Source organism: Rhagoletis zephyria, unplaced genomic scaffold (genome assembly GCF_001687245.7).
Source record: "Rhagoletis zephyria isolate East Lansing unplaced genomic scaffold, Rhagoletis_zephyria_1.1 Rzeph_scaffold_15275, whole genome shotgun sequence".
Taxonomy (NCBI): Eukaryota; Metazoa; Arthropoda; class Insecta; order Diptera; family Tephritidae; genus Rhagoletis; species Rhagoletis zephyria.
The window spans coordinates 1-13,211 of NW_016172342.1; the positions used below are offsets into that span (position 1 = coordinate 1).

A 13,211-nucleotide genomic window follows, 5' to 3' on the forward strand; every position below is an offset into this window, starting at 1 on the left:
GAATATCATGGTTTACCATGTCAAAAGCTTTGGAAAAATCTAAGAGTACAAAAATTGTGAGCAGCTTACTGTCGAAAGCGGGGCGGATGTCGTTCATAATCTTTAACACGGCTGTGGAACAACTATGGTTGGATCTAAACCCAGACTGGAGTTCGCTCAATAAATTAAATTTGTTCATATGTGACACTATCTGAGCGGAAATAAACTTTTCGAAAACTTTCGCCAACATTGGTAAAATACTGATGGGTCTAAAGTTTTNTTAACTTATCGTGTAATCCCGCTTAAAGGAAATACACAATAAAGAATCACAGTTTTAATGATATCGAAAAAATATTATCGATATGTACAAGTAGATAAAAATATCGATAAGGGTTACGAATTATTTAAAGATATACACATCTGGTTAGTAAATATGTACATCGAAAATGATATCGATAAATTTATCATTGGTAGGTCAAAAGGATCGATTAATCTTTTTTTTATAGTTTTCATAGAAATAAAAAAATATTATCGGTATATGTAACATAATTTCGATTAAACCACCAACAAAAAAAAAAATAAAAAATCGTATTAAAAAATTCACAGCTTAGTAATACACATATGTATGGATAGTGATCTCGATAAAAACAAAATTAGTAGTAATCTAGATAGTAAAGGTATTGACGTCACTAAAGTTATCGCCAATAAATAAATGAAAACTACTGTCGAATTATTCATGACGTAATAGATGTGTATTTTTAAATATATCGATAAATTTATAGTAAGCATGTTCAAAAACACCGATAAATGTTTTTGGTGATAATTCCAATTCAGATATAAATTAATATTTTGGATATGTGAATAAAAGTTTCGACTAAACTATGGATAAACGTGGTAAATATTTAAATATATAGTATATATCTAGGTATCTCAGTAATATATACATAGCTATATCGAAAGTGATTTTAATAAATAATTTCAATAAATTTATCGCCAACAAATCCTAAATTACGTCGATAAAAATATATTTCTATATGGTTATCGATAATTATTCCGATAATAATGTGAGAGTAATTATGGCGATAACCATCGACAGATAAATAAAAAATTAACTTGGTAAAAGTCTCCATTTGTTGGTGGTATAAAAACACCTTTGGAGAAGAGGAAGACGAGGAAAAAGAGGAAGGGGAAGACAAAGATGAAATTCCAGAATATCTGTTGGACGAAATTATCGACCTTTCTGATGATGATGACGATGACCAAGATATTAGAGAGAGCAGTGATGTTGATCCACAGCCGCCTGCTAAACGGCAACTGGCCAAATCATTAATTTAATTTATTTAATTTTTTTACTTAAAACTTTTCATAACTAACATTTCAAAATTATATTTTTTTCCATATTTTTATAATTTCTTTTTCAATGTTTCTTCAAAACCAACACTGAAAAAATTGGTACATAAGAAATGAGAAGTAAATTAATATTAAGCTGGAAAAGGCAAGTTTTGTATTATGATTGCTTTCTTTTCAAATGAAATTTATTGAAGAAACTGAGAAGCATATTATTGATGAAACAGAAAACAAAAAAGGCTTATTTTTGTGGAAAATATGTTCAAAAAGCATGAAAAAAAAAATTTTCCAACATTTTGCTTCATAAGCACTACAAAAATTTTCTAAATCAATTTTTTTTTTTAATTTTAATTGTTGCACAGGTCTCCAGCAATAATTTGGCTTTAACAGATTGAAGAAATATCAATTAGTCGACGAGTTATAGCCAAAAACCCATATAAACAATATGCTGAAAATCGGCATTTGACTGCAAATTTCAAAGGTCGATTAAAAAAAAATTCGAACTAACATAAACAAACGCCGCGATACGGGTCTTCTAATTTAGCCTCTATTTTCACCCCTCACTCTCAGAATCGACCTAACTTTTGCTAACCTGAATTTGTTCCCCAGTGTAATTGTAACCAAAACATTTTCAAAAATACAAAACCTAATAAATATATCAATATGCGTTTGTATCGAAATTTGTAAAGTACGAAAAACCAGCCATTCCCCAAGTAGCGCCTCAATGCGTAGGCGTAAGCGAATTTTTTTTCTAGCAACACTGCACCTCAGTATGATAGGCATTGTCCTAACTATATACAAACTGGTATAACTACATAAAGTGACAATAGTAAATTTATATTATACGTAGAAAATTAATTTTAGAAGTAAGATGAAGAAATGTTTTTAATTTATAGAAGCGAATCTGTTGTGGGTTATAAGCCGTCATTCACATTGAAAAATGGTCTTTAATTATTTATTTGAATCAATATCCAAAAAAAAACTGCTATTTCTCAAAATACTACTTTTTCTGCATTTATCTGATTAAAAAACGTGAATAATTAAATACGAATGAAAATACTTAATTTCATGCAGACACGTTTGGTACACCACCCTACTATTTATGCCTTTTTCTAATTTCGTATGCCTATTTGAAATTATGTTTATGTAAATTTTTGCAAGAATTTATGTTACTTCAGAAGTACCGGCTTTCGGAAGATGAAAAAAACGTAAAAAAAAAAACGTTGTCATTTTGCACGCGTCTCAACCGTTCCAGTTTATGGTATAAAGCTCCTAATTAAAATTTTGTGTGCTTTTTATTGTCAAACATTTACATTTAGTTCTGGTCTATTATGTAAATAGATACGTTTTATTTTGGAAAGAAGTTTTTATTGCCACAGAGGGATGTAGGCGCGCCAAAATGTGAAGGGTCACAGACCTTACAATGTAGCGGCTACATACAAATCAGGTTGCTTACCATTTACATGTTTGTCGTGTAGGCGTTTGCCTCGAATATGGTTTGGCATAAAATTGTTTAAAATTTATATATGTTTTAGATTGATTATTGATTTTTTCATATACATACATATGTATGTATTTAGTAGTGCCCACATACATACGGGTCATTCCATGCAATATTTACACCTCAATATTTTTTTTTGGGGTGAAATATATATTTTCGCATTCTTTATCGAAAAAAAAGCAGACACCAATTTTTTGATTTCGTCATGATATTCGAAAATCTCGAAAAATAAATTCCCGAAATTTTTGAAAATCAGTCAAGGTATCGAAGTGTGCGTAATTACCTCGGCTTTCTATGAGAGTGTGAGTTAGATTAAAATAAAAAAAAAAATTGCATTAAAAAATTTCATTTCTTTATCTTTTATTTTTTCATTAACTTGATCATGTTCGATTTTTATTTTTTTCAACCTGAATAGTTGTCAAACTTTATGGAGTACGCTGTGAAAATTTGAGAATGGAAACACCAAAACTCTAGAAGTTACGAGTTTTTTTTTATACCTGCGTACATAAAGTTTATACATAAAGTTTATAAAAAAATAAAGATAAACAATGCAATTTCTCAATGCAATTTTTTTTTTATTTTAATCCATCTCACACTCTCATGGAAAGCCGAGGTAATTACGCACATTTTTATACCTTAACTGATTTTCTCCGATAAACAGTTTACTTACTGCAAAAAATGAAAAAGATACTTTTCCGTGAGTTCAAAATTTCGGTATTTTTTTCGAGATTTTCGAATATCATGACGAAATAAAAAAAACTGTGTATTCTTTTTTTCGATAAAGATTGTAAAAAAATATTTTTCACCCCCAAAAAAAAATATTGAGGTGTAAATATTGTATGGAATGACCCATACATATTTACATAGTTAAATTGTAGGTCTAAATCGAAAACTAAAAATTTGCATGAGCATTTAAAATAAATTCTATACATATAAGATACTAATTGCAGACGAGTTGGCTCGATCTTCCTGGTTATTCCAGGTCTTTGAAATTATTACTGAATATTGTTGCTGACTGGAATTTATCTCTAGTATCCTAAAGCCCTTTCGCTGGTAGCAGCTGAATTTACCATACAACTATCTATTTTCCGTTTCCTTCACACATATACAATATGAGCTTAACAGGTATTGATTTAAGGCGACTTTTTTACTCCAACAGCACATCATTGATTTCAGAAATTATGCTCCCGTTCTTTACTTACTTAGATAGTTGTGAAGCAGATTTCAACGCATAATTTTTTTATTAACTTGAACATTGACTTAGCCATTTATGAGACGAATATTTTGAATTAATTAAACCGACGTCAAATTTGCCATACAATTTTCATTATGTCCTAAGTTTATGGTTTTATAGTTTTGTGCCAAATCTAGTTTGCTACATTTAATATGCCGTCTGTCGCAGTTTAGCATGAAAAATTCCAATACATACATCATTGTTCATGTATTAAATTTTTTCATATTTCTTCTTCGCTCATTTCCACAGATATTACTATGACAAGAACATCATGACCAAAGTGCATGGCAAGACGCTATGCATACAAGTTCGACTTCCAGGGCTTGGCCGCCGCCACACAACCCGCCGCCAGTGATCCCACCTACAAGTACCAGAGCGACTTGTTCATGACACCATATCATCATAGCGCCAAGCTGAGCTCATTCATGAGCCCCCACCATGGTATGACGTCGTCATCAGGTATTTTAGCCAATTTTTTCTTTTACTTTCCTTTTCTTTTGACAGCTTTTGTTCACGCTTTTTTTCTTATCTTACAACTCAGAGATTGTTTTGTGTTACTTTTTGCCAATTTTTTTCAGTTTTCTCGCACGACATGCAATTCTAACAATCCCTTTTTCTCTCATTTTGTTTCCTTCCAGCTTCAATATTCCCATCGGCCGCTTCATGGGGCAATTGGGGCAACCCGGCCACGAATCTCTATCAGCCACACTCGATGGGCCATGTGACGCCGTCGCATGTTGCGCCTCACCTCAGCTCCTATCCGCACTATGCATGACCATCATCGTCCGGCGGTGGCTTCTAATATGAGAGCAACGCCATCGTCAGCGGCAGCAGCGCCCATGCTGCCCATGCCGCGCATGCAGCCGCCGCCGCTAGCAGCGTTGGCTCGATGGGTGGCGGAGGTGGAGTCGGCATTGGAGGCGGCCTCAGCGGAGGGCTCAGCAGCGGTCTCAGTAGTGGCCTCAGTAGTGGCCTCAGCAGTGGTAGTGGCAGCGGTGGCGGCAGTAGCAGCAGCAGTGCAGCTGCCCTCAATGCTGCTGCCACCTTGCATTGTCTCACCTCAGTTGGCAGCAGTCATAGCAGTGCAGGCAGCGGTGGTAGCATAAATGGCAGTGGTGGCGGCAGCAGCAGCAGCATCGGCGGCATGGCGGCATTGGCGGCAGCGGCGGCGGCGGCGGCGGTAGTAGTAGCAGTCTCGGTGGTGGCGTGCATGCGGGCTTGGGTCTCACTGCAATGGGCTATGGCTGCCGGCTCAGCGGTTTGAGTGCATTCGGTAGCGGTGCAAGCAGTTTAGCGCTTGGCGGCAGTAGCAGTGGCAGCAGTAGCGCCAGTGGCGGTGGCGTTGGCTCAAATCATCACCACCACCATCATCATCATCATCACAATGGTATTGTTGGCGGCGGTGGCAACAATTTGAATATAGCAACAGCAACCCTAACGGCTGCTCCGACGCATGGTGTCGGCGCAAGCGGCGGCTTCGGCACACTGGGCGGCCTAAGTGTGGGTGTCGGTGTGGGCGTGGGCGTTGGCATGGGCATGGGCATGACTAGTGGCAATATCAACTCCATTGTTGTTGGCAATCGATTAATGAATACAGGCTTGCCGACGATATTGAAATGATGCCATTTCAATGTGGAAAATTTTGCATAGCAATGAGGAGGCAAGCAAGCAAGTGAGCGTACAACCTGCCACCAGCCAACCAAACGAATTTGGGCTGCAACAATACATACATATGCATATAAGTATGTAGTAGATATTGGAATGGCAAGCACAAAGCCGAAAACCGAACATTGAAAACAAACCAGCTACGCCATTTCGTGTAAATCTAGTAGCTGGGGGCATGAAATAACTGATATATCTGTATGTAGGTATGTAAATCGACGAATGTTGGCTACCACCACCACCCCGATTACACAATTTTACATTCATTTTGAGTACAAAACGAAAATTGTTCATGGTTAGCTTAGTGGATAATAAATAAAACTTGTAAAAACTAAATAAGGAAAAGGAGGCGCAAGAAGGAGCGGCAGTCGTTATGTTAGTCATCGATGTATGTATAAGGATATCTATCTATCTATGTATATGTATGTAAATTTGAGTACATGTGAGCCGTAAATCTAAATGCATTTGTTTTGCTAAAGAAAATTTTTGTGTGGAATGACGAAAGTGAAATTTTTCTAATACTTCTTTCAAAAAATACGAGTATCAAGCTAAAATATTGGTCATGATATTGGGTAAGGCATGAGTTGCTATTATTAAGCTCCTTGGGCTCGATGTGTCTTTCAAGATAACTGACATGAATTAGCGACTTAAAACCAGCCACCATTGGATCAGCCAAAAATACGAAAATTGGTAACTTGCCGAATCGTTTGTGTCTGTGCGCGTGTTTTCAAACGACTTTAGGATTTACTCTTGAAATATAGAATAATGTAAATTTTTTTAACAAACTTAAAATAGTATTCTATAAAGTTGTAAATTATTACATAGGTACATGTGTAAATTGTCTAAAAAATATGTATATGCTTCGTGTATTTTCAGCAATACTAATTAATTTATCGATTATAAGCAGCACAATTTGCCGTGCAGAATTTTATTAATGTAAAATTAGTAGTGAAAAATAGGTACTTATAAGAAATTTATTGCATAAGTGACGATTTTAATGAAATATTATGTATATTCGTCGATTGATATAAAATTAGTGTAAAGAAAATTATATCATTTAACAATTGTAAATAAGTGACGAGTAAAGTATTTGAAGTTGGCTTTTACTACTGTATAAAATATTTTAAATTTTGATTATATATTAGAATCCAGTTTTGAGAAAGAAAAAATTATTTGTTAAATTCGACGATGGAGTTTTGTTAGGCGGAGAGGTACCCAGCTTTCATTCATTAATTTACACTGTTAACATTTGCAGCTTTTTTTTTCATAAAAGCGTACAACCGTTTCTGAGTGAAGAGTAGTCTCGCTAGTGTATGTTTTGATTTTCATCAAATTTCAAATCACCCTATACCGAGAAAAAAAGTTCTTAATTAAAAAAAAATAAGACTTTATCACACATCTAAAGGTTAATCTCTATTTTTACTTTCATTTATAAAATTCCTTTTCAAAAGTATTTTCAAACTTAAATCTTCTTAAATCTCTTTCGTCTGACATTGTGATACACATATATTTCAATAAACTGATGAAATAATTCGAATTTGAGTGTCCGAACAAATGGCAACCCTCCTAAAAACGGTCCGAAATAAAATTAAATAAATTGAATTTAACCTTTTAAACAAGTGACCCTGTTCAAACATTCGAATGTTCAAGCAAAAGATTTCTTAATTAAGTTAGAACTTTCAAACAGGTGGCACCCCTTTTCAAAACTATTTTCCTGCTTAATGATTGTTAACTTTCCTTCGCCGGACACTGGAATACATATTTTAATTAACTGATAAATTAAGTTGAATTTTAATTTTCAAACATGTGGTAACTCCGCTCAATACAGTTCAGAAATAAAAAAAATTTGCAATCCACCTTCGATTGATACCCATATTTTAATAACTCATTTAACTTATAAAATAATTTCACTTTTTAAACAGGTGGCAACCCTCTGTCATCATCAACACACGTTGTCTTTGAATTTCGACCGTGTTTGTGTCGGTTCAACGGTTCGGGAATTACAACAGAAAGTCAGATGATAACCAAAGATGGTGTTACCATGGATATTTTACAAAAGAAAAAATTTTCTATTAAAAATTGGTCGAAACGAACATTAACAGTTTAAAACATGGTTCGGTTTTCTGTTCGGATTAAACCTTAGTGTGAAAATTTCGATTCGGTTAATGATTCAGTTAATTAGTAGAAAAAAGCGGTTCATCCGGTACAAAACCGATTCGGTTCAAAACCGGTTCACGTCCCTGTAAGAAACCTACCAAAAATACTCATCGTTTTTGGATTTTTTTTTCAATATATTGTCACCTGAGTGGAATATCGACCTATCTCGGCAGGCAGTTCGCAAACCCTCTATCTCAAAAAACTTTTCAAGGGCGTCTTACCTCATAATTTGACTGAAGAACGCCTATCTCAGCTGCCGATTTAAAAACGCTGTATCTCAGCACATTTTCAATATATTTTCAGCTGATATAGGGTGTTTTTGAATCGAATTCTGAGATAGGGCGTTCTTCAAACAAATTCTGAGATAGGGTGTTTTTCAATAAAATTCCGAAATACGCTCTTGAAAAGTTTTTTGAAATAGGACATTCTTGAAAAGTTTTCTGAGATATAGCGTTTTCGAACTGGCTGCCGAGATAGGTCGATATTCCACTCAGGTGACAATATATTGAAAAAAAAATCCAAAAACGATGAGTATTTTTGGTAGGTTTATGTACTTAGTTTCCATTAGTGTTAATCGAGTTATATGTAAGTAACTACGTATATAGACAGTATTTTCATGTTTATCTTAAACTGGTGGACTGTGATAGATGAATATGTACAGTTATATAAAAATACAAATGTTTTATTGATTTTAATATTTAACGAAATCAAAACGTAAATTTATTAAGAGAAAATTCATGAAAAAATATTTAAAAATTAATGCAATAGTCCTAAGCAAAGTTACCAAACAAAAAATATAAAAAACCTAATAAAGAAAAAAAATTAATATTTCTGCGTGTAATTAATGTCTGTTCACAATCTTGGTGTATGATAAATGATAAAAAAAAATAAAATAAAATTTATTAGAATGACAGCAAAAAGCGAAAATTCGCTATATCTAATTGTGTATGTGTGAGTGAGCGTATGTGTATGTAAATTTCAGGCAATAAAAAAGTCAATGCGAGACAATTTTAAAAAATAATTGCAACAAATTTAATTAGTGTGTATTTGTCAGTGTTGAAAATTACAAATCGTATGACAGCTGCATATTTATGTACAAAAACAAGAACATTATAAATGTGTATAATAACAACAATGGATGTATGTATGTATGTATGTGTAAGCATCTACAAAAATCTCAGTGTTTTGTGAGCAGGCAAATGGCACTTAACATGTATGTATGTACTACATTTGTATGTACATATGTATGTATTAAGCAGAAAATAATAGAACCAATTTAATGTAATATTTCTAATTGTATGTATGTATGTATTTACAACAAATTAATAACATTCATTCGTATAAAATGTAATATTTTAAATTCATCTCGATGTGTATATTTTAAATTAACGGTACTCACATTTATCTTATATACATATAGATATATATAAATATAAATGTGTAAAATCTCATTGATTGAAAAATTGAATTTTAGTTTGATTAAGTAAGCAAAATAAATTACAAAAAATAAAAATAAAATAATAAAAAAAATTAAAACAAATTAAATGAGATTGCAAATAAAACGATTTCAAAATTCGACAAGCGCTCGTTTTCTTTTTCACAATTTCATTTTTTCATTTTATTTTCTCACTTGTTGCCTAATTTTTATTATTTCAACAAATAAATAGTAATTTAAAAAAAAACTAAGATACAGTTAAAAATTTAAAACTACATAATAACTATTTTACACGTGCGAAAAAACAAATGAAATTTAAAACACACGAAACAATCAAAATACTCAAAAAATTATGAGCCAAATATAGCAAAACATTTTGATTTGATTCTTTTTTTAAAGGAGTTTAAAACTTCAAAGGTGTGCTTAATTCACTAAATCATTAAGAAAATTCAGTCAATGTAGCATAGCAATATGGGTGCAAAATGGAAAAGGACATTCTTAGAAATTAAAAAAAAAATAATATTTATTTCACAAGGACGAATAGGTATTAAAAATTCCCTTTTAATTAATTTCAATTTTTTTTAGCTAATAAAGCTAGAAGGACGAGTCTCGAGGATGTGGTCCTGTGTAAATTCGAGCTCTAAAAATGCCCTTTAAATTAATTTTATATTCAAGCTTAACGTATAATTTCTTAAAAAATTAGTACTGAAAATTTTCAAGGATATTCAAAAATTAAATTTTTAAAGGACATTTTCAATACCTATTCGTCCTTGTGCATTTAATCTTTTTTAATTCGATACCCATATTGTCAATCTGAATTGCGCTGAGTTGTTTAAATAATTTTTTGAATCAATCATACATTTGAAATTCCAAAGTCCTTTAAAAAAAATCCTGATACGCAGTGTTACTATTTCTGGTCTCTGGGCTCGCGTGTGTATGTATTGAAATTTTTGTGTGTAAAATTGACGGTATTTACATCGCTTATGCCTTTTTGAACCACACAAACTCGTAATCTTTCAGCGTATTCTCCTTGGCCTGCACGGGCGCATCCAATTTGCGGAAACGCACACGCGGCTGATAGCCAAACTCATTGGCAATGTACTCAATGGTGCGTTCCACATTGTCATCGCCGATGGCATAAAAGCTGCCCTCCTTGTTGCCATTGTATGCGCCCGTCTCACGATGCCCATTGTAGTCGAGATTGTATTTGAAACGGTACAAGTCGCCCGTTTCGCTGGCAGTGCTGCCACCACTCGAACCGCCCTTAAAGCCACCAGCACCAGAACTGCCTGACTTGCTGCCACCACTGTTGCCACTCGCACCACCGCTGCCACTACCAGCACCAAAGCCGCCTGCATTCGTATTCGGACCACCGCCCGCTGCAGCGCCTTTTCCGCCACCAGTGTTGCCAGCAGTGACTGCTGGTGTCGTTAGTTGCTTTTTAGGGGTTGATATACCATTTGTTGAGCCCGTTGTACCAGCAGATGGCGCGCCGGCTGCACTAGGTAGCGCTGCGAGCATGAAAAGTGAAAAGAAAATTATAATTTTATATAGCATTTAACCTATAAAAAGTTTATGGTCTTCTCATGCGCGTTACAATTACCGTTTATGCCAGTTGTCGCCGGCGCTTTTGCTGCATTTGCGCCACCAATTCCGCCTACCGTTGCTGTCTTTGCTGTGTTGCTGGGCGGCAAAGCACCTATAAAATGAATAAAAAATTATGGCAACTACATTAGTACTTCCTGCCTGCGAAATATTTGAGCCAAATTTGCCAAGCAAAAAGCTTTTTTATCAACATGTTTCATAAATCTCTTATACTCACTTCCTTTGCCCAAATTTGCCAAGCAAAAAGCTTTTTTATCAACATGTTTCATAAATCTCTTATACTCACTTCCTTTGCTCACTAAAGACGAAGCTGTCAGACGGTTTGTTTTTGTGCTAAGTGTTTCAAGTGGAATTGTTGTTGCTATATTTGTTTGTGTAGCTAACGGTGTGTTGTGTTGCAGTGCAAATTGTGTTATATCTGTTTTCTGTGGCAGTGTCTGAGCTTGTTGTGTTGTTGCTTGTGCTTTCAGTATTGTGGACTGTATCCTTTCGTTTTGTAGCGCCTGTTTTCTTCTCTCCTGCACTCTTTGTATCGCTTCTTGATCTTTCAGCGATGTCGGCGGAGTACCTTCTCGGTTTCGTGTTGTTGCTTGTGTTTTCTGTACTGTTGTTTGTGCTTTTTGTGGAGTTCCCTGGCGTGTTTGTGATGCTAAATGTGTTTCTAGTGGTGTTACATGCGGGATTTGTGCTTTTGTCCCTGATCCCAACAGTGTTGTTTGTGTTTGCTGTGTGGATTGTGCTACCTTCAGGTTTTTCTGATCCCTTTCTGTTCCCTCCGGTGCTTTCTGTATTATTTCTCTTGCATTCTGCGCTAACAACGGTACCTTTTGTGTTTGTGTATTTGCTTTTTGTCCTGCTTTTTGCGCTGTTTGTACTACTCCTGGTTCTTTCTGTAATCCCCCTAGTGTATTTTGTGTTGCTGCCTGTATCTTCTGTACACCTTTCGAACGGTTCTCGCTAACTTTACTCCCTCCTCTGTTTCTATCTATTACTACGGCTCCCCCTACTTTTGTTGGTACTCTAACTTCTGTTTCTTTCAATTTCGTTTCAACTTGTTGCACCTCTTTCAGCACTTGTGGTAAAACCTGCGAAATTACATGCTTACCAATTTGTGGAGCTTCTTCTGGCGCCAGCGGCTGTGACAGAGGTCTTATGCCGTATTTCTTATCTTCTGGCTTTCGCGTTGTTGTTGTCGTTGTTGGTACATTGTTTTTGATAAAACAACCCGAACAACCTTGCACGCTGAAATTATGTTTTTCGACTGGTTTTGGCTTGGCGCGTTCTGTTGTTGTGGTGGGTGGTGCGATGGCCTTTGGCGTCGTCGATTTGGCCTTCGGTCTTACAATCATTTCGATTGTCTCTGCGGAAGTTGGAAATTGTTAAAAATTGTGTTGTTGTAAGAAATTTCTAATTCAAAGATAAAGAACTTACTTGGATGCTCTTCGTAGGGATAACTACGCATGGCTAATATACGGAATTTGCCTTCCTCATCTGTAGCATAGACTGTGACGTGATAAATGCCATCGGCGGTTATGAAGCCGAATTCGCCCATAACTATACCGCGCTCATCTTAAATAAGTGGAAAAATAAACACATATATGTACATACATATGTATGTATAAAAACTATGTAAAGCTGTTTTAAAGTTCAATGCCGAACTTACGATTTTTTGTAAGGTCCACTACACCATTAAGGATGCAGTGAGATGATTATTACGAGAGAAAAAAGCTTGGAACGCGGAAAAATTGACAAAGAAATATTTTCTAAAGTAGTAAAATTATATGGAATTGGAGTTGTACTATATGGAATTGTTTTTAAGTGAATTTAAAATTTTTTTCCGAACCCAGGGGTTGCCTTTTTACATTTTTCGATGACACTTACATTCGGCAATACATTTTTTTTAAATATTTCTACTGAAATAAACGAAATACTTCCTTAGCACAAGTTGTATGATTTTGAGTGAGCTTTAATTTACTAGCATTAGGCTGGTACGCTAGGTTGATAAGAGAGGGACACAATAGACCTAAGGTCGCAGTGCCCATTCTCCAACAAATCGAATGTAGATTCCTAAGGACTGAGACTGAGAGGTAGGTATATACTAGAACGGGGTATTTGAGAGCAATGAACTTTGGATATCAAAAAAAATAAAATGGCTCCTCGAGACAAAATCATCGACTTATCATACTTTAATATCCGACTGTAAATGCCGAATGACAAAATTAAATATTTTTTTTTCGAAATTGCCTTGCAAAGTATGTACTTTAGATTCAAAGGTGTAGAACGGACTATTT

The 13,211-nt window shown here is 34.8% G+C and overlaps 3 protein-coding genes across 3 annotated transcripts; 2 read left to right on the forward strand and 1 right to left on the reverse strand.

Moving 5' to 3' along the window:
* Positions 1-4,310: 4,310 nt before the first annotated feature.
* Positions 4,311-5,192, forward strand: LOC108378930 (DNA-binding protein D-ETS-3-like; the record flags this gene model as incomplete). The annotated part of the gene is given in 3 exon segments (XM_017635234.1): positions 4,311-4,353; positions 4,355-4,520; positions 4,700-5,192. Coding segments are annotated over 3 exon segments (346 nt in total), but the record flags the coding sequence as incomplete, so codon positions are not given.
* LOC108378931 (glycine-rich cell wall structural protein 1-like) lies at positions 4,951-7,985 on the forward strand. Its single transcript, XM_017635236.1, has 3 exons — positions 4,951-5,124; positions 5,175-6,111; positions 7,646-7,985. The coding sequence occupies exons 1-2, from the start codon at positions 4,951-4,953 to the stop codon at positions 5,679-5,681; spliced, it is 681 nt and encodes a 226-aa protein (XP_017490725.1). The 3' UTR covers positions 5,682-6,111; positions 7,646-7,985.
* A 2,218-nt stretch (positions 7,986-10,203) lies between these two features.
* On the reverse strand, positions 10,204-12,489 carry LOC108378932 (protein lethal(3)malignant blood neoplasm 1-like; the record flags this gene model as incomplete). Its single annotated transcript, XM_017635237.1, has 4 exons — positions 10,204-10,826; positions 10,919-11,014; positions 11,207-12,280; positions 12,352-12,489. Coding segments are annotated over 4 exons (1,838 nt in total), but the record flags the coding sequence as incomplete, so codon positions are not given.
* Between the last annotated feature and the right edge of the window lie 722 nt (positions 12,490-13,211).